This window comes from Chlamydotis macqueenii, chromosome 3, assembly GCF_036417535.1.
Source record: "Chlamydotis macqueenii isolate bChlMac1 chromosome 3, bChlMac1.mat, whole genome shotgun sequence".
NCBI classification, from domain to species: Eukaryota; Metazoa; Chordata; class Aves; order Otidiformes; family Otididae; genus Chlamydotis; species Chlamydotis macqueenii.
This window is the reverse complement of record NC_141558.1, coordinates 48,984,420-49,006,343: the sequence shown is the minus strand read 5'-3', so window position 1 is coordinate 49,006,343 and position 21,924 is coordinate 48,984,420. Positions and strand designations below refer to the sequence as shown.

Here is a 21,924-nt window from a genome sequence, read left to right as displayed (position 1 = left end):
ATGGCTATGCAGATCAGTGATGGGGGAGGAGGGAAACCAGAAAATGTAGATAGGAAAACAGCTGGCAAAATGGGAAAGCAGTGTTAGAGCAAGGTCGAGATGGTGGGAATGTGATGGAAGAAGCAGCAGGAAGAGATGATGGGGAAGAACAGAAGGAGGAGCAGGGAAGGGAGCTATAAGGCAAGGGAGCCTGAGACAGGTAAAGCGAGAGAGGGATGTAACACGAGAAGTGATGTGGAAGCAGCAGCAGGTGAGGAAAGCGGCACAAGACGTGTTTAGCCTGGGAGGAGAGGGGAGAAGGCAGACTACAGAGTGTCTCTGGAGTGCAGAAAGAGCTTTTACATATAGGAGAGATTTTAGCAGAATAAGTTTGTTTGGGTTTTTTTTTTAAGATAAAGAAGAAAAGCTGAGAGATTAGATCTGCTCAGGAAAACGTCAGCTAAGGATCATCTTTCCTGGGTATGTACTCTTCTTCATTTCCTGCTTGACTTGAAATTAATTTTAATTTGCTTTCCTAATGGGAGGGATAATTTTTTTTTGTCTTTTCGGAGTGTCTATTCCCAGATGCTACCAAAGGTCCACCGAGAGCTTTGTATGTGTTCTGCATTCACACACGCAGTATACGTCTGTGTGGCACACTGTAGTGGCATACACATACCGCCGAGGCAAAGGACTTAACATGTTATTGAGGTGAGAGGCAAAACAAATATTTTCCTTCATTCTGATGGAGAACTGGCATCCAGACATGATGGATAACCTGACCAAGGTCACTCCAGATGTCTACAGCAGAGCTGGGATGTGAGCTGCAGGTTCTCACGCTGTTTTAACTCTCGGTTGACCGATCTTCAGGAATTTGGCTAGAAACCATACAGGCTGGTACTTTAAAGAAACTCAGCTAAAGAAATGTGCATTTTTAAATTGAGAGAGCAGTTGTGTTTTTTTCTCTTCTTGTTTGCTGCATTTTAAGGCGTGCTGGATGTAACAGCCTTGGGCTTCTCAGTCCAGTTGCCTGTGGACCATTAATGGATGGGAAAACTATGTCAAATGGTTTGAGCATCTCAGGGTGGTGAATAGTTGTAATGGCATATACTGTGCTCAAAGCAAAGGCTCAAAACAGCTTTTTCATAAATCCTACTTTAAAACATTGTGTACTAATTTCTCACTAGTGTGTGCGCTTCTACTGACTACCTAGAAAATAAAATACAGAAATGCGACAGAATACAGAAAGGCTAAGCCACAGATTTATGAAACTGCTGCATTTTAAACCTCAATAGAGAGTTATGTTTTCTTTTATTGTCTTAGAAAACATGTTTTTCCCTAATTGGCCAATGTGGGATTAGTAGCTGTGAAAGCCGCACACTTCACAAGGCCTTCTGGGAGCTTACAAAATGCAGACATTTTCATACACATCACTGGTGGAGCCCCAACTCATGCAACTTCTCTGTGGTGCAAACTAACAAGGAGCTGCAGAAACATGAATGTAAAGAGCTTCCACAGCATTCTGTAGTTTTTGGACAGTGGAGCCCATCCCTTCCACTGTCTCCTGTGTCACTGTAAGCAGCCCTGGACCCCTCACATGAGCCTTTGCCATGGTCCTCCTCCACCTTCCTTGGCTGCTTCTCCAAGCAGAGAAGACATCAGTCACAGGATCAGAGGACAATTCAGCTGGGAAGGGACTCCAGGAGGTCTCTGATTCAACCCCTTGCCCAACACAGGGTCAGCTGTAGTGTCAGACCAGGTTGCTTAGGGCTTTGTCCAGTTGGGTCTGGAAAAGCTCCAGTGCCAGAGCCTGCAGGTTGCCTCCAGGCAACCTCTGCCACTGTCCCACTGTCCTCATGGGGAAAAGGTTTCTCCTTACATCCATTCTGACGATTTCATTTCAATTTTTGTCAGTTGTCTCTTGTTTTCCTGCCGTGCAACACTCTGAATAGCCTGGCTCCATCTTCTTGGCGACCTCCCCACGGACCGTGTGAGGCTGCTGTTAGGTTCCTATCCCCAAGTTCTCCCAGGCTGAGCAAGCCCCATTCCCCCAGCCTCTCCTCATGGGGCAAATGCTCCAGGCCCCAGATACCTTGATGGCTCTCCACTGAACTCACCCATTTGTCATGTCTGTCTTGTATCACAGAGACCAAACCTGGATGCCAGGTTAGACCCCTGCAGCACCCCACTTTTTACTGGCCTCCATACGACCCATTAGCTGCCACCCACTAAGCCTGATCATCCAACCAGTTTCTCACTCATCCCAACTGTAATGTTCTAACTTGGGTGCAGGAATACTGTGGGAAATGGTGTTGCAAGCCTTGCTAAAGTCAAGACAAATGAGATCCCCTGCTCTCCCTTTGCCCACAAATCCAGTTGCTTTATAATAGAAGGCGATCAGGTTGGTCAGGTGTGACTGATCCTTGGTGAACCCATATGGACTGTCCTCGGTCACCTTCACCTCCTTTTCTGCTACTGGGAGGTGGGTAATGAAATGCAGAAGTCTCCTCCTGCCCTTAAGTATCACCAGGGACTGTGTCACTACTCAGGGTCATTATGGATCTCTCTGTGCCCTGAAAATCCCCCAAGCCTGCCTGCCTCTGCCCTCCCACATGTGGGTCTCTCCTGAGGGTGGGCAGGTTGTTGCAGGACAGGGGCTCACGGAAACATCCTTGCTCAAGGTGCACCAGCTTGTGCAATTTTACAAAGCAGCCTGCACTCAGCAGGGAGCACAGAAGCTGATCAGCACCTTCTAAAACTGTATGATTAAAAACCTGTAACCACACACACTTGAATGCACAGTCTCCTTTTTCCTGATCTAACTGTGACCTGCATTTCAACACAAGGTTCTTTTGGTCAGGAGGAGGTGACTCTGATGAGTTGCTCTTGTAAGCTACTGACTGCTTGTGTCAACTTGAAGATAAGGAGCACTGAAAAGGCTTGCTTAGAAACCTGGCTGCTTGAGATGATCCCTGCTCCCACTTGTCCAATGAAGACACGAATATGACTTTTCAAATTCCCAGAGCACCTTCCAATGGGGCATGTTTCAAACAGTAATGACTGGAGGCTCCTGCTTGGTCCATGGCAACAGGCACCATTGCTCCCATTTTGGAGCCCAAAGCAGAGACATGTGGAATAAACGGAATAAACTGATCTCGATCAATAAAAGAGTTTTAGGCAGAGTCAGGAACAGAACTGGTGGCATCTGGCTTCTCGTCACAGTCTCATACACAACTCATGGGTGTCCTGCCATGGGGAGGTTTCACCTACACATCTCTTATTTCACAAAGACTACTGAGAGAGTCTGACATCAGTCAAAAAATCCCTGGTGTCTGATCACAAATTTTGGAGTCATTTATATCCACAGTAATAAAAGCTGTATGCCGTTTATTTAGCAGGGCTCTTTTAATGTGCTGTTTGTTGTTTTGATAGTCTGTGTATTCTTCATATTGTAATCATATTAAAAGATGATTCTTTTCCTGGAATAAAGAGGTAATGATTCACAAGAGGCATAATTATTCCATGCGGTGCAGGCAGGATGCTGCAGAACGAGCTGTCTTCTTTATGCGTAAGAGGCTTTTATTGCAAGTGTTCTACACAGTAATTAAATTCCTTTGAATGAGGAGGCTTGACTGGATTTTCTTTGGTTTACTGGGAGGAGTCTGAAAAGCAAGGTATTTAGCTCAATTGCTATACAATTTTGGCATCTGTTGGAGGTTAGGGAGAAAGGTTCAGAGTGTCTGATTCCCATTTCTCTTATGCTAGTGCTACGTTAGCTGAACTCTGTTGAATTCAATTGAATTACACCCTATCTGTATTTGTGTGAGAATCAAGCTCAGAAATCCCTGGCAGAAAGCAGCAGGATACCTGAATGCATGCTGTAAGAATCCAAATTATCTAAGGGAAAAAAGCCTTGCTAAAGAAAAGTGACTTGCAGTTGCAAAGACAAGTGCCCCAAAGTGAGAAACCATCACATTTACAGCTGTCCTTCAGATCTGATGTTTGACTTATGGTGAGTCCAGCCTTGGTCCGGTACAGGACAGTTTTAAAAGACAGCAGCGAGAAAATTAAAAGTCAGGCAATCATGTAACAAAAAATCTGTGCTGCAGCTTGACACACGAGCCAGGATGCTGGCATGGCATAACTCCTGAGCATTTGAGTTGTCAAACGAAATCATGTTTCTTTAACATCAACTACTATACACAGCTGCCAAGGTTTGGTTTTGGTTTTTTTAAAGGAAAAGAGTAAAAATGTAAATTAAAAGGAAAACTCTGTTATATACAACCTCAACATCTATTAGCGATGGGGATTGGGTCTTGTAGCATAAATTACAGCATAAATTCTTTCTATTCCTCAATAAGGCTACACAATACATCAGGAGGAGAGTGTTGCTCAGGCAGAGAAGGAGATGTGTGACACCAGGGGGATAATTCCACCCTGCTCAGATGTCTCTGGAGGGAGAGTACGCATGATGAGGAAAGTGACATTTTCAACAGCTCAAAGAAATGTCCTGGGGCAAAGGAAGGCCCTTTCCTAATCTAGGGGCTCCCTGCTCACTAGATGTTTACACCTTGTTTCACCTAGTGACAGTGGGAATCTCTGAAGTGCAGGTTGCCAGTATTTGTAGGGGTTATGTGACGGTTTGGGTCACAGAGAGGTTTCCAGGGACTCTCCTGTATCCCAGAGGTGGAGGTGATGGTGGTGGAGGAGAGAGTCCTGAGACTGAGTGAAGGGAGGGCTGGTTTTGCAGGGGGAACAGCAGTGGGAATGAGAAGGAGGAAGAATTTTGACTATGTTTCGTGCAGACAAAAAACACAAGTAGGAAGGAGTTTGGATATCAAGGCCTGTTGGGAGTAGACTGGGACTGGTCAGAGGAGGACAATGACACAGATATGGAGCTCTCAGTCCAGACAGCGAAGCAAGATGAACCTGGAGCTAGATCTGAGGGGGACTGGCAAAAAAAGTCTATGTGCTGTAAAACCTGGGGCTAGCCCTGCCTCATGCCTGTGTATTAGACCCCTAGTCAAAGGGGAATATAAGTCTCTAAAATAGGTCTGTAAGTGCAAATTTGGTTTATTGGGAGGAGTCTGAAAAGCAAGGTATTTAGCTACTATACAGTGTGCAAAGTGCAATGCAGACGAGAGGTACCAGAGCAATGGTTTGCAGTCGTCCGCGATGCCAGCACATGTCTCTGAACACAAGCTGGGTCCGAGTGACTCACTCATACTTCTCTGCCCACGATAAACCTTGGGTGTGCTTGTCAGCCCTCAAGCCTCATCTCCTTGCAGGATACCAGGCCTGATGGATGTCTGCAGCTGAGGATATTTTCTGATTAATTTTGGTAATTGCAGCCAGAAATCTTTGGTTTATTATCTTCACTCCCTCCTGCTGGCTGCCAGGCATCATGAACCCAACAAACTGACTGTCCTCTTGCCCTCCGCTGCCTTCTTCCCTTCATGTTTTTAAATGAAAGACATAGCAAACAGTAGCTGCACAATCCTCCAGTCTCTCTGGTATTCGAGGAGCACCATAAGGCAAATGGGACCTGCTAGTCAGTGGCCCAGTACTTTACAGAGAATATTGCCATAAGCTGACATGGATGAGTCACACCAAGCCATAGTTTCCCTGATGTGACTCTACTGACTTCTGAGTGGTTGTGATTCCCTTCACTATTTATTAATTCTCAGCAAAGATCCCTCCTGGAGCCAGCTGTCTGTACAGAAAGTTGGAAATTGAGTTAAACTTTTTGCCCCCCAAAAAGGGATTTTTGGCAAAAATATCTACATAATTTTTCAAGGGCTGAATTAAAATTGGTTCTGTTTTACTTATGTTTCTTTTGTGTCTTTGCTTCCTAAACAGAAACAGTCATACCTGAGGACTACATGGTGGATCCTTCGAACATGAAGCGGCACAGCACAGATCCTGTCGATTCTGCCTTCGGTTGTATGGGCTCCATTTACACCATGAGGCGGAGTCCTGTTGATGGACGTCCTGCTGGAGGGTCCTCTTCTTCCTGTAGCCATCGTCCTGCCCAGACATCTTCAGAAGGGTCCTTGTCTACTGGCCTGCAGCATCGGACCTCCAGCCCAACGAGGAATGGGACCTATCTAGAAGGAGACAGAAATGGTAATAAAACATCTTCCATTTAGCAATGTGTGTTGCTATGCTGGTGCCATGCTGAAATGTTAGTTTCCCAGGAAAATTAGTGAGGTGGGTCTCGGTTGACATCCATCCAGACCACTCATCCTTCCTTTTAGAAGGAGAAATAATAACCTGTGTAAACACAAAATCCATCTCTTCGTCATTAAGTAAAAAGGTGAATGTTTTCTAATGCTGTTATTAATTATGTAAACATATGTATTATGTATAATCGTGTGGCAATCACAACTGTTATTATCAACTTACAGATATAAATATTAATATTATAAGGCATTCCTCCCAAAGACTGACTACAGGCTGTGTGACATGAGCCATGTATGAGATACGATGCAGAGCAAACCCAAACATTAGTGCCTACATAAAAGCATTTTAGCAAAAGATTTTGCATCCTTGCTGCATGGCCCATTCTGTCCCTTTAATCATGAACCAAGCTAGATTTTGCTTGAAAAAGACTGCCCAGCAAAATATATGTTTTTAGAAATCATCCAGATCACTGCTCAAGGCTCTTTTATCCTTCAGGAAGCAAAGTCACAAGAAGTTTATCTGCAAATTCAAGGGATGCCATGAGAACCACTGCATTCAATAATCCTTCTTCCCTCTCTTTATATTTTTGTCCAGTTATCCTGCTAGCATTTACGTTTGCCGCGTCAGTCTCTCTGCCCATTAGCTGTGTTTTTTTTTCTCTAGAAATGACCTGGGTTCATCAAACAGGTTAGCTAATTCCCTGAACTTCCGTTAACTTTGTCTTTGTTTGCATTTTGCAAGTTCTCCATTAACAGGTCTTTATCAGAAGTGAATCCAACAATGTCTCACCCCTTACTAATTATTCAAACTTCATTTATGCATTTTTCATCTTGAAGATAGATCTAACAAAGGAGTTGAGTGTCTCGGCCATTTTTAAGTCATTAATTTCTTTCCCTTCCTCATTTATTAATGGAATCTACTGTCACTTTAATATTATTTTTTAAATGTTGATATATTTGCAGAAGACCTGCTGGTTTCCCTAGCCCCTTTGTCTATGATTAGCTCATTACACTGCCTTTCTGCCCTTGCATTTCCCCTGGGAACTGCAAGTGATGCTGAATATTCTTGCTTGGTAGCCACTCCAGAGCCTCTTTCCAGTAGCCACAGATCTTTGCATAATTCCTTCACATCCCTCACCTCCCCAACACCTGTATTATTTCTTGTTCCTGAACTTTCACTATTTAATATTTTAGAACATTATTCTTCCAAAACACGTATTACTAGTATTTATCCTTATATTTCTTTCGTTAGTTAAGTTTTCCTTCTTAAATGTTCAATACCTACCCAAAACCATCACTCAGTTTGCTATTATTTTTGCACACTTGTGTCCCCAGTTTACCCATGTGTTACTCTGTTATACAGACGACAGATAAGCGTTCAGTTCTCATCATTATTTTTTCTTTACTTACAGAGTCAACTTTACTCAAAGCAAAGTGAATAGTACAGAAATGTACTACTGCAAACAACTTGTAAAAGGTTGTCACTAAGAACCAGGGGCCTCAGTTACAAAGAAAAGGAAATGAAAAGCCTTTTCTTTCAGACCTTGTTCAGTGCCTCTCGGGTCAGCATAATCAGGTGCTGGGAGGACAAGAGGCTTACTGTGCACAGAATTCATTTTTTCCTCTCCCACTTCTTCCCTAGAGCCTCCCAGCACAATTGGGACCCTTTCGTCAAGCTTTTTAGTTGGCAGCTGCGAAGAGCCAAAATTTAACAATGTTGTTACTTGCTTGCTTTGAAAATCTTTATCATTCTGCTTGGGATCAGTTGTTATCTCTTTGTAGTACATAGGAAGGATCAGAGCAGTTCAGAGCGAAGGTCTGTCTGGCCGTGCATCCTGTCTACAGCATGAGACAGCAGCACACCCCCAGGAAAGAGATAAGTGCAGACATGGTGATGCTTCCCCACTACCCTCTCTGCCTTCAAAAATCTGTGGCTCAAGGACTTCCTGAAACAGAAGTGGTGGATTCATATTTAGCAACCCTTCATAGTTTTTTCTTCCCTGAATTACCCAGTGGCTTACTGAATACTTCGCGGATTTTCAGCATCCATGTGCTTAAAAGTGTGTTGTGTGGAGAAAAGCCATGGTATCAGGGGTTTGAATCTCTGTTCAGGGGACTGAAGCTTAAAATCAGAGTTCTTAGGCATGCTCAGCTGCATTACTTTCCCTTCCTGTTTCTAACTGCGAATAACACTGTTTCCCAGTCTCAGCCAAGGTCTTCTGAAAACTCAGCACGGTCCTGAAGCGGGAAGCTAAGCTTCAGGAGACAGCTCTGTCCCTCTTATGACTTCCCACAAAATTTGCAGTCTTTACAAAATGAAAGTCTAAAAGATGGCACATCTGTTTTCCAGAACTGAACCAATAGAAAAGTCACAGAGTGGCCACACAATAGGCTTTGCACGTTCCTGTATTTCTCTAGCTAGAAACATATTAAAGCGCTTTGAGGAACAAAGAGCAAGAGATTGCTTTTGGACCAGGTACTCGGGACATTTGGATGTCTCTAAAGCAGTTACAAGTTACTTTAAGCTGCTACATATGATACTTTGGGTAACAGGTCTCATCCCAAAACTGCTTATTCTTTTTTACGTGTCAAGTATTTGACACTTGCAAAGACTAGCTCCTCTGGGGCCTCTGGGTCATTAGGCCAGCTCAACAGTAAAGGCTCCCCAGAACTGGCAGTTATGCAGTGAACATCACAAAAATAGTTACTGATTTGTTGCTATTGCTTATTTACAATTATTAACAATTTATTACTCCTGGTATCACCCACTGTAGATTAGGGTCTGCCACAAAGGTACAGACAAATCCATACAGAGATGGGTTTGCTGCCAAGGTCTCCAACGGGAGGAACAGCAGTGTGCTGTCCCTGTGCTCCACCAGTGTATGTCAGGAGGAATAGCAAACCCTTGTGCCACCACCGTCCATTGTATTTCCTCTGATCCACTCAGCTCCTTTCTGGACACTCCAGCAGCGACTCTCTGAGTCCATGGCAAGAGCTGGGTCCTCTGAGACAGAGAGCCATTTGCTCTTGGATACAGCCAGGCACTTTTCAGTGGCTGTGATGGACAACACAGTGATATCCATAAAACCAAGGTGCCCCCAGATTCATTATGATATCACTTCTAGCACTAAAAAACTATGCTGTTTCCAGTCACAGCCTAGTTTCATCTCCTACTCCGTCTGCTGTACCGTCAGCTCTGTAACACTGGAATTCCCACTGCAGAGTCCTACAAAGCATTGCCTGCTCCTCCTTAAAATTAGAGACTGTATTTCTTCACAGCTATCGTATTTTTCACCTACCACGCTGCTTCCACTTTTACTGGCAATCCCAGACTTTTAAAATACACATCTTTCTGCAATTGCCTTAGTGCAGCCACACCAGGGTTTGATTAGTGCCTTTGCAAAATCTCTCTTGGAAAGGTCTTCAGAATCTGCGCTCTCACTTTGATGCTTCTGCTTGTGTTTTTCCTCTTTCTAGGGATAATTCATATGCTGCTGAATCACAAGTAAGCAAAGATGAGTAAGTGCTCCATGCCAGTCTCTGTTCTAACCTCCTCAGTAAGGGTAAGACTCATTAATAAGAGGAAGAATTTCTCTGAGACCTCAAACCAATCCTCTTTATTTATGGATATTTTTGAAAAATAGCTTGCCTTATTTATCATGGTGGGCAAATATCATGGAAAAAACCATAACCATAAAATATATCTCAGTGCATAGCAGAATATGCCTTTCAAGCGGAATGGATGAGATTAAACCTCAAAGCTCTCATTAATGTGATCAGAAGCTCAATGCCTAATTCTCCACAATTATGCTAAAAAATTCCACACACAAAAAAATAATCTCATTTCAGAAAGCCAGTTGGGGCTGCTAACAGATAAACATGCACTTTCCTGTCATCATTTGCCAAATTGAAGCTCTTAAATCAGGGAAGAAATAGTCAAGGACATCATAAACCTTTCCAAGCCTGCTTACATAACAAACAAAGCCTTTATTCCAAGTATGAAGAATTGCGTGTTCAACCACAACATAATAACCTTAACCTTGCCCTGTAGTTCATTATTTTTATGTAGATTTTATTATCCAATATTAGCAGTTAATTATTACCACCTGAGGGCCTTTGTTAAAGAGGCAATCCTGCTTGCTAATACATTTATTTCCTGAAAACATTCGAGGGTTTGAAGTTTCTCTTTTTCTCGAATAATGCTGCAAGCACCCTGCAGGGGCCAGATCCTGCACCTCCCCAAAGCAGTGGCAAAGGAGCTGCTTCCGGCATTGCGGGGCTCAGCGCTGGGTACCACTGCTTCAGCAAACACAGCCTGCCTGGTAATTTTTGAGGACGTCTACATCCTGAAAGAGTCAATGCTTTCAGTGAGCTGCCTTCTTCCCACCCCGTCCCCCTGCTCCGCAAAAGAGGCAAAGCAAGAAAAGCCCAAATAAATATTTAATGCCAGCCCATGGTTGCATCTCATGCAGCTGGATGCCAGGCTGCTCTTGCAGCAGGCGGGGGAGCACCGGGGATGTCGCATCCCTACATGGCACGTACCATCCCAGGAGTGGGAACAGTCGCTGCACTGGTGGGATGGGGACTCTGCCCTGCTGCACCATGGGGCTGAGGCCACCAACCATGTGATGAATAGCATCTCCTGCAAGTGCCTGCCAGTGCAAATCCATGTGCTAAGCCCAATCTTCTTTACAGAGCTCTCTGCTGATTGTGGCTCGTCAAGATCTCTGTGCCCATAAATATCCCACACACCTGCTTTTCTGATGCCTCTCCTCTTCTCCTGCTCGGTGTGCCCTAGACTTTTAGGAAAGTGTCTTCTACAAAGCCTTCCTCCTGTCCTTGTTTATAGTGGGAGGTTGGTTGTTTTTAAAAATATTTCCCATTTCTCTGTGCCTTTGAGGGCCTGCTACTTCTGCCCAGTTTCAGTAGATCTGCTGCTCCTTATTAGCAGCTCCAGTGCAATCAGAGAGAACCTTTTAAAATTTCCTTCCCACCCCCTTCCCCTGAGGCAAAGAAATCATTTAGGCCTGTAGCAATATTAAAGTTCATCTGTGACTCCCTTTCCACTCTTATCTATCAATGACTGTACTCCCTCTGGGCTCTGTTTGTTTGCCAAGAACATATTTAGGGAGTCTGTTATTTATCTTTCCTTCTTTTACAGGTTTAACTCCATTTTAGCATCAGATTCCCTTGTCATGCCTCTGCAGCTGTTTGGCTGTTGGCTTTCTCTCTCTCCATCCTCCTTCTCAGGAAGGTCCCAAGGCCAGAGGTGGGGGGCAAAGAAAAGCCTGCATGAGGTGAAAGCTCAGACTAAGCCAGGCCACATCTTTCTACTGGTTTTGCTGAGCTTTGGCCACTGACCTGGTATCTCCAGCCATTTATGTACAGGCAATAGTCTCGACTGGGATGCCTGGAGACCTTCCCCTGCAGAGGAACCTCTTCCCTCTCCTTCCCCAACACTGCTTCAGGCAGGAGGGGGAAGTGCTTCCCTCTGATTACCTAAATTTCCATATCCCATTCCATTAATTTGACAAATTTTTGCCACCTGTCAAAAACAGGAAATTGGATTTGACCTAGATTATGATCTCTAAAAATAATTATTGGTCGCGAGCACTCCCATCTCTTTGTAATCTGAGTATTCATTATCATCTTGATTAATTCTGATGACAGGATGGCATAGGATACCCGGGAGACATGAAACTTCCTCATTTATCTAATTCTTAGGTTAAGTGTGAATACCTTCAGATAAGAAAAAATGTATAGCACTTGTCCTGCTGCCATTAAACACTTTTGTGCTTAATATAATCTTTCAGCAAAGTGATGCTATTGAAACACAAACCCCATGCCATTGTGTGGACACAAAATGATTTTTCTTTTGTAAATAAAACTGTTACACTTAAATGTGTGAACTATAATGTTAAAATCCAAAGTAAATTAAACAACAAAATACATTTTAAAATATAGGGGAAAATAGACTCTTTCTAAACTCACTAGCTACCAACTGCATTCAAGACATTTGTCTGCAAGCTGATAGTATCCCAGTTTTACTAGAAACATTTAAAGGTAGCCCCTTACACACAAGTAAAATAACACATCTTAATTCATGAAAAAGCAGCACAGAATCCAGGACTTGACTCTAGGTAGGAAAATGAAGACAAAAAAATCTTCGAAGTGTTAGTATCTATGCATAAATTTTGGTTTTGTATTACTATATAATACTATATTTATATTACTATATTATACCTCAGGTACGGATTTGAAAGGGTTATATTCACCTGCTGGGGCCTGGAAGAATTCTAGCCATGCAGTCTCTTTGGAAAGGTCATTTATATATCTGTCTATCAAAAATCAGATTTATGCTATTGATTGGTAGGTTGTGAGGGAGTGAATAGAATTTCCTTGTGATTTCAACCTTTTCTTCTCATCTTCCTTCCTTTTACCACAGATATTTTAAATACCTGTGAAAGCTCCCAACCACTTTTGGGGCTCTCTGTTCCACTCCGCACTTTCCTGGCATTTCTGGAAGCAGCGCATTGTGAGCAGGAGTCACTGGGCTGGGGGCTGCTCTCCCTGTGCCTGGTGCAAATCCCAGGATAAACCCCCTGGACTTTCCTTACATTCACACAAATTTAAGGGAAAAAATGTGATCCTCAGGAGTGACACAGCACCTCCCCCAACCACATTATGGCAGTAGCACAGAAACTTCCACAATCCTTTGGGCACAGCCAAACCTTTCTCTCCCCCCTCTATTTTCCAGCTGCTTTTTGAAAGCCTGGTCTTCTCCCTGACCTTTGGTTTGAGGTCTCAAGGTGCCAAATATCTCCATACATCAGCTGGCACCCAGACTATCAGCAGATCAGGTAGGGGAGAAATATTTGCCACTCTGTCTCCAAGACAAGTTCTGCCACTTGTCCCTGACAAAGTTACTCAATGTTGCTGATAATCCAGCGGTTGGCCAGGATTACCCTGCTCGATTCGCACTCTTTGTCTTCATCCTTTCATGCCAAAAGCTCCAGATGGTGTCTGTACCATTGTGTATTGCATTTATTCTGTGAGCAGAGCGCAGGGTCGCCTGAGTCCATACGAACACCAATCCTTGCTGTCTAATTAAGAGGACCTGCAGCTATTCCTTGTCCTTTATATCCAGAACAGTGACTTAGCAAATGAGAATGTAATTATCATGATATTTACATCACATCCCATTATGAAGCCCATCGACCAGATTTGCACATTCATAACACTGCTGCTTACTGGAGTTCATCCTTCGTAACTGCAAAATATACCTAATTACATTAGACCATGAGATGAGCATGGTGGCAAGAAAAAAAAGGACCAATATGCACATAAAGCCATTATTTTGCATATATGGGCAGATCCTCAGCTAATATAAATCAGCATGGCTCTACTGAAGTCAACAGAATGACAATCTACATACGCCACAAACCCAGCCCATGACATTTGTTCACACGCCTTATGATCGTGTTTTGTGTCAAGCATGGAGATTCTCATACATTTAATCTGTCTTTACAAGCTCAGTATTTCTCTTGAGAGGTCAGTCCTTCTCTCCCCAGTAGCTCTGATGGCCCTCTTGGCTACTTGGGCTTCTCCAGGCTCCAGTTTAGGCATCTGTGGCCTCCCTCTACTTGCACTCTTCTCTTTCCTTTTTTGTCTTCTGTATTGCTTGCTTGCTTACAATTTGCACCCCTCTTATTAAAAACTGGGCCTTAACAGAAAGAAACGAGCAGGTCTGGGCAAGTAACATTTTATAGATCTGTGCGCTGCTGCCTGCTAATGCAAAGTTTGCTTGGTGTGGATATAAACAAATTTAAACAGCTTTCCTGTAACCCAGCACAATATAGTTCTTGTAACAGCGAAGCATCATAAGCAGGGGTGCAAATTATATTCACGTGGAGGCTGAGATTTATAATTCTGTGGAGACTAAGAATAAAAACATAAATGCACTTTCATTCCAATGTGCCTTTATTCACTTGATTTAAAGCCACAGCAAGCCGAAGTGACCTTAAATCATCCAGGGCTTATACCATTAAAAAGTCACACGTGTAATGTTCATCTTCACGTGTTTTAGTAGCTTTCCAAATAGACATTCACTGGGGACCATCAGCTTTGTGAAAGCCTAAGATTAGGAGGGTACTGACTAAAAACCTTCCTTTAAGCTCTAAGATAAGTCTGAATATCTGAATGCGAAGGAAAAAAAGCGCCCTATTTACCAAATCCTGATTTTATCCTCTAGCCTTCGCATTCAATGGCAAACTGCTTTATTTGGTGCTGAAGTGCTTTCTCTCCAAGTGGGAGGGTGTTGTCTTCTTGAGCCAAGATCCCTGCTGCTTGCAGATCAGACAGCAGGGCAGCTCGGTTTAAGAGCCTGGCAGCTGGCACATTTTCCCTTCCCCAGCAGGAACCTGAGGGTTTCATGTTTTTTAACGCAATTTGCCAGCTGTGATCGTGTCTCCTGACAAGCAGTCAGATGGGAAACTGCTCCAAGTCCCCTTCTCTCCCCATTCCAGCATCTCAGGCTGATACCTGCACACATAGATACAACGTCCAATGCCGCAGTGAGGCTGCTGTACCACTGCACACTCACAAACCAAGGAAACTGCTGCATGCCGTTGTAACGCGCTGTTGTGGGCTTTTTTGTACCAATAGCCTCAAGTCCTTCACCAGAACAACCAGACGCAGCTCGGCCATCAAGCAAGAATCCTTTGACCTGGACGGTGGATGACGTGGTTTTGTTTGTGAAGGATGCAGACCCTCACGCTTTAGGTCCCCACGTGGAGCTCTTCAGAAAACACGTATGTAGAAGGCTGCCCTTACCACTTCTGGGTAATCTAAGCCATGTGCATGGGCAGTCCCAAGAGATAGCCAGTACACATCACACACACAGCCCCTCTGCTGCCTTGGGCTGCTGTAGGCAGTGTTTGTGCTCAGCCAAGCCGAACTTAGGGCCCTGCAATGTGTTCAGCACCACTGGGGGATTTGGGCTGACAAAACGTTCACTTGTCACCCAAGAGAGTCACCAAACACTGGAACAGGCTTCCTAGAGAGGTGGTCAATGCCCCAAGCCTGTCACTGTTTGAGAGGCATTTGGGCAATGCCCTTAATAACATGCTTTCACTTTTGATCAGCCCTGAATTGGTCAGGCAGTTGGACTAGATCACCAGATCACCATTGCACGTCCCTTCTAACTATTCTACTCTACTCTACTCTACTCTACTCTACTCTATTCTAACTACCTTTCAACGTCTTGAGAAAATGCTCACTATTTCTTCCCAACTACGCCAGCATAAATCGTTTCTATACCAAGCCTACAAGAAAGCACAGAGGATCTGGTGCTCATTTTTCATTGTCACACTGACACAAAAAAAGCCTTGTCTCAACAACAATTTTTTTTCCCAGGATACCTATGATTCTTCTCTGAAGAGCATTTTTTAATATGTCTTTAGATATTTAGCAGAAGAAACCAAAACAGCCAAGCTTGTAATCTTTTTCCCCTCAGTATTATGTAACTACGTAACCAAATTTAACAGACCTGCTGACTCACTGGAGAATTTGCCTTGCTTTTGCTAGGCAATCTCCAGTGGTGGAAATGATATTATCCTTAAATACTAAAGGGGAAGACTGTAAACACACAGCTGGTCTGGAGTTTCTTATTCTGCTGCTATACATGGAGTTGGCATCAAAGCATCTAATAGCATCTTCAGCCTCCTCCTCCTCCTCCATCCCTCCTTGATCAATTCAGTCTGGCTATGAAAAAGGATTTTACCCTAAAAGTGACTCGGTTGTGTTCAGCTGGAGGTCATAGCTTTGGATGTAAGTGCCTGGACCTAGGTTTAAACAAGAAGAGCTCCCCAGCTCTGACTCCTGAACAGTGCCTCAGGTCACAAAGCAAGCCAGGGGGCTTGATCAGCAGGTCCCATCCATTGCCAGCAGGGATGAGTGGGAATGTGGGGCTGCAGACAAGAGCTGAGGGAGACAACTGATGTACCTCCAGCTACACCCTGGATGCAGAGTTTCCAGATACTGAGGAGAGGAGGTAGCTGAAGAGCAGATGAAAATGAAGATGAACACAGGCCTTGATGTCTGCTCACCCTAGACAGGTATTGAGGCCATCTGCCATTCTGCACATAGGCCTGTGGGGTGAGAACAACGGACCAAGCACAGTGATGCTAGGACAAAATCTGCAATTACAGGTCAGGTGCCAGCCTACTTTCCATGCTTTCTGCAGAAAAGTCTGATCTACCTTATAAACTGATAATGAACACGTTTGGTATGTGGGTAACCAGGCAAATAAAAAAGCCACCTTCAGATTTAAAGGAACTTGCTTTAGCATGAGTTTTTCAGACTGTTAGAAGGGGCTTCAAAAAAGGGAGAAAGAATTGCCATGATCTGAGGCATACGAGTACATCCCAAAGAAGAGAAACATTTAAAGTTCATCTTGTAAACACGGACAGTGCAAAAGCACTGGCTGTGTCTAGTTTGCACTTGCAGCAAAGGATCGCACAGCACGCTTTTATCTAGCGATAGGGCAGTGACATGCTCCAGGCAGTCATGGGCCAGCTGCACTGGAGCATGCTGCAATACTACAGCTGCTCTGTGACCAAAGAGAACAAGCTAAATTGCCACTAAAGGCTGTCCCTGTCAGCCTTTGTTGAACACCCAGCACCCATGGGCTCTACTTATCATTGGTTTCCTTGTAAAATATGCCATAGGTGTGAGAACCTGGGTAAGATTGCCGCACAACTCAATTCAATTACACCATTGAGTTATATACGTCCCCACAATTTTTCAGCCTTCAAATCTCATCTGGATTAGCACGGAGACCCCAGAGGTGAGAGACAAGTGATTAGTCCATTAACCTTAGCCATATCTTCCTGTATGTTCAATCTTTCTATGAAGCAGGTGCATAATTTACTTAGAAGCACTTACTGTCATTGACAAGGCCCAGCTATCACCTGAAATTGCTGCTTTGGCAATCTTCTCATCTGAGCTATGACAGTGGGAGGAGAGGGTGGCGGGACCACCAGGAAGAAAAGGATGGGGGAGATATCCTTTGTGTGGGCAGTGCTCTTTCCCACAGCTGTATTAAGCCTTTTGGGTGCTGACCACAGTCCCCAGAGCCGGCTTTCCCAGGGTGCAGTATGGAGGTGCAGCCCACATCCTCCATAGCCACCATACGCATTGCAGGATGGCCGTAGCTCTGCTCTTCCCAGCAGCAGCAGAAGCTTTTTTTTCATGCCAAGGCACCCAAGGAGCTCTGTCACAGGTGGCTCCTGGGAGAAGCGTCCACCAAAGGCCATGAAACTGCTTACTACCTCCGCTCTGCTGTTCCCTGCTCCCTCGGCGAGGATGTGCTGAGGAGACCCTAGCTTGTAACGGACAGATGTTTTGGCCCCATGCAAAGGAGCCATCAGCCTGGCAGGGACCTTGTAGTGACACTGCATGAAAGCCCCGTGCAGTGCTCTCAGCAAGAAAGACTTGGTAGAAAGACTGAGGGAGGGAAATGAAGGAGGGGAAAGAGTTACAAGGGAATTAGCAAGTAGAAAACTCAAGCTGGAAGGGATCGAAGCAATGTTATGGTCTGACAGTTTAATTATGGCCAGTGATTGGCAAATGCATGTATGAACGAGACAAAAACCTTTGAGTTTAATATAATTAATCTGATTTATCCAAACAGTAAGCCATCTCTGCCAGTGCTAGACATCAGACTTGTGAGGATGCATCTTTCCCTAAACCTTCTTCATCTTGAATGTTTAAGCACTATTCCTGAGGCTGAAAAATATAAAAGTAGGGAGACATATATGGATCCCAAGCAGGACATAGATCCTGAAGTCTTTGATTTTGCTCAGAATTAAGTGCTTAGACACTCATGAAGACGAGGACTATAATTTTTCTTGTTAAAAGCCTCATTCTGGGGGACACCCACCACCAGAAGCAATTCTTGTTTGCGTGGCACAGGGCTTGTTTAGGGGCTACTCTGCCTTTTGAACAGTATCCTCCAAACAAGTGCTGCAAGAAGCCAGCACAAACACAGTGATACTCATTTTTGCAGGTGGAAGCTATATGTTTGTACCCACTGTATCCTGACCTCACAGCTCATAGGTTTGCTGTGTCCATCCCCTTGCAGAAACACAGCAATGATCCCCTGCAATATTTTAACTTGCGGCGGGCCAGATCTCAGCTCATGTGCAACAAGCTAATAGCACTGATGGCACTGAATTTTACCAGCTCCAGATCTGGTTCAAGATCTCCCGGTGGGGCTATTGCAGATTTGGGGACCATGCTAGAGAATCCTTTTTAAAATTAATTTTTAAAGGGCTGACACAGTAATACTGTAGAGAGGTCAAGCCAACAATCTGCACAGGGACATGGCTAATATGGGATATTTAATTGGATATGAATGCTCCCTCTGGCATACTCTTGTCATGGAGTTTGATTTTGACCCCTACACAGTAATAATAAAGGAAATAATAAAATGCTGAACTCAACATTTAGAAACAGCTGCCTCCGCATCAAATCCTTGACAGTGCTTTTACCCTATCGGACCACAGTTCGAGGAGTTTGTTTTTCTTTCTTATGTAAATATTAATTGCATGTAATACTTATTCTTACTTTCCCTTAGCTTCCTTAAAATAATGGGAAGGAGAGGGGGAAGGTGAAGAGAGTTTCTATTATGGATAGAGTGGGGGTTGCAAAATGAAGAGCATTAATTGATTGAGTTAATCAGAAAGTGACCTTAACTGCTCATCAGCTAAATCACCTACTGAATGGCATAATAATGATTAGGGCAAATTAGGATCCATAGTATTGCTTAATTAGTAGGTAATTTATCACAGAGGAAAGATCTGACCATCAAAACCAGAATACAATATATACAGCATTCGTATGTCTGTGTATCTACGCACATACCCCTAGCACTTGTTATGTTTTAGCTCTGATGGTCCAAGTATGTAAGTGTGGGGGAGACTGTGAGGAGTGACAGTATTTTTTAGCAGATACACTAATATAGTTGAGGAAAAAACAGACAAGCTCAGGATCCAAGGAAGGACAGTGTAGCTGAAAGCTTCTGTGTTTCACAGTCCCTTTCTCCGCGCACTCAAGCTACTTTGTGCTCACTTTGTGGCTTCAAAGGGTTTTCAAGCCAATAGGTCTAGGATAAAAAACTTAATTTGGTGGTAATTTTCTTCACTTACATGATGGTTAAATGAAATTTGAACAAATTTTATTAATAAATGCAACAAAATAAGCAAGTTACTACTATCTTCAATTTAAGAAAAAGAAACATATCTATAACCAGATATAAGTGCACTGGGATATGTGAAACATGCACACAGTCAGGGACAAAGCTGGAACTGAGATTCAGAGGTGCACGACTAACAGTTCATGAGGCTACATCCTTCTCCCTCTCTCCATCACTCACTCCTTTCTCTCAAGGTTGACTGGCTTTTCTCAGAATTGAGCTTAGAACAACCCTGATTTACAAAAAAAAAATCCTCATGTTTTAATGAGAAATAATTGAAAACCTAGAAAAGCCTTACATTTCTTTGAAGAATAAAAAGTACTATTTGATTATCCCCTCCTTTAGAGTTTCCTTCTGTCATACTTCAGATTTCATTTTTTTTAAATGAAATTTCAAAATGCGTGACATTTCAGCCAGCTCTACTCTAAAAGACATGCTGTTTGTGATTCACCTTGCTTAATGTGTCAGGACACAGTACTGGAAGGGAGTTAACACATTTTGATTCTCTTTCTCTCTTTTGAAACCAGGAGATTGATGGTAATGCTTTGTTGCTGCTGAAAAGTGACATGATCATGAAATATCTGGGGCTGAAACTGGGACCTGCGCTGAAACTGTGTTACCACATTGATAAACTCAAGCAAGCCAAGTTCTAACAATCTGTTGAACAACAACAAAACCTGACCTAAATCTAGATGGAAAACTAAAGGTAACACATTGCCTTACAGAAACGCATTCATTTGCAGATTGGTTTTCCTTCTTTTCTAACAAAGACTTTGTCTTTTTTACCATTTCTGCATCATCACCTTTTTTTAATCCAGTAAGGTCTTTTGGGCTGCTTTGTGTTAATAATTTGCCAAAAAGTATATAATTACAATTATTTTGTATCATTAATATTATTATGATTATAGTAAGTCCTATTTTTGTAATCAGAAGTGAGAAATCAAAACCAAACACAGCTACGGCATATGCTGAGGACTGCTGGAAGACTGACCAAGAGTCCCTCGCTTGCCATGGGTCTGCCTCGGAGGAGTAACCACCGACCTGCATCAGCTGAGCTCCACCTCCACCACTGATGCTCAAGGGCCAGAAAAGCACGGCGTTTGGTCACCTGTTGTCTGATGGGAACTGCCCCATGTCTTGCACTATCTGGAAAACTTGAATTCTTCACTTTAAAAAAGAAAAAAAGGAAAACAGAAAAAAAAAAGGAAAAAAAGAAAATAAACAAAAAAAAAAATGGGGGGGCGGGGGGGGAGTGTTTTTGCAGCTAAAGTACTTTTCCCACTAGAGGGAGCAGCCCTAATAGACTTGAGGCTGGAGCTCTGATGCCATGGTGCTTTCTCTCTGATGAGCTTTGACCATCACGACTCTCCTATGGAGCACATCTATAAATATCGACAAGGAATCGCAGGCTCCCAGCAGGATAAGCCCGTCACCATTTACAGATAATTAATTCAAGAAAAGCCCAAATGCAGTGAGTGTTTCTGACAGGATGTTTCCTGTTTCACCGAAGAGGGGGTGGATGGCTCCCACGGTGTCTGGCGTGCTCAGCTGTCGACTTCCCTCCCTGAGGTGTTTCTGTCTGGAGTATGGTTTGTGGCACTCCAAGAAAAAGCAGAATTTCTGCTTTTGTTTTTGTTCATGTTTTTAAAAAATGAGGGAGATGGGCAGGAATGTTCCCCAGGTGGAGTTGGCAATGCAGGGCACATCCCTGCATTTTAGGACAACGGTTGTGTCCAGGGTGGACATTATAGGGTTGGTTCCTGATTGCGCTGCAGCTTTCAGCACATATGCAGATGTGCTGGGCTTTTTGTCTCGAATGGATGAAAAATAATGCTCTTCTGCCTCTTACATGAATTCTAAAGGTGCTTACTGATATTCCACATAGCCGGGTGGGAGAGGACAGGTCTCAGGCTGAGAAGGTAACTTGTAGCATGGGTATGCCCTCATTTTCATCCTTCACAAAGGAGAATTACGAAGGGACACATCCATACAGTTTAAACCCTTTGTGCATGACAAGGACTGGTAGCAACTGTTTGTAAGTCATGCAGGTTACTTTAGAGCTAGTCTCAACTGAATTGAGAAATAGGGTCCTGATAAGATTCAAGACATCATACTGGCCGACCCTGTTTATGCAGAACAGAATATTACCAAAAATACCTCATGGAATAAAATTCAACCTGATGCATGTTGCTAGACTAGAACTCCTACAAAAAGATACCAGTTCAAGACTTAATCCTGAAAATCCTTAACAATATGAGTAACTATATCCCACAAGACTTTCACTAAACTCTTGGGGACTACTCCCCCAAATTAAAAAAGTTGTCTGCATACCTTTGCAGGATTGGATCTTTACAGGATTGAGCAGCTTTCAGCAAATCCTGTCTGCATGCCGAAACACCTCTAACAGGAATAGCTGAACAAGTGTGTCAAATGAAAAGTCGTATACTATCAAGTGATGTAATATACTGAACCCTAAACATGCCGATGCTTGGAAGGTAACCCGCACCC

The 21,924-nt window shown here is 43.5% G+C and overlaps 1 protein-coding gene across 1 annotated transcript in view; it reads left to right on the top strand.

The window, feature by feature from the left end:
- Positions 1-20,069, top strand: part of SCML4 (Scm polycomb group protein like 4) — a 44,688-nt gene extending 24,619 nt beyond the window's left edge. Inside the window, exons 5-7 of the mRNA XM_010122308.2 lie at positions 5,839-6,105; positions 14,826-14,971; positions 19,944-20,069. Of these exons, the coding sequence (XP_010120610.2) occupies positions 5,839-6,105; positions 14,826-14,971; positions 19,944-20,069 (539 nt within the window). The remainder of the gene's footprint in view (positions 1-5,838; positions 6,106-14,825; positions 14,972-19,943) is intronic.
- The last annotated feature ends 1,855 nt before the right edge of the window (positions 20,070-21,924 follow it).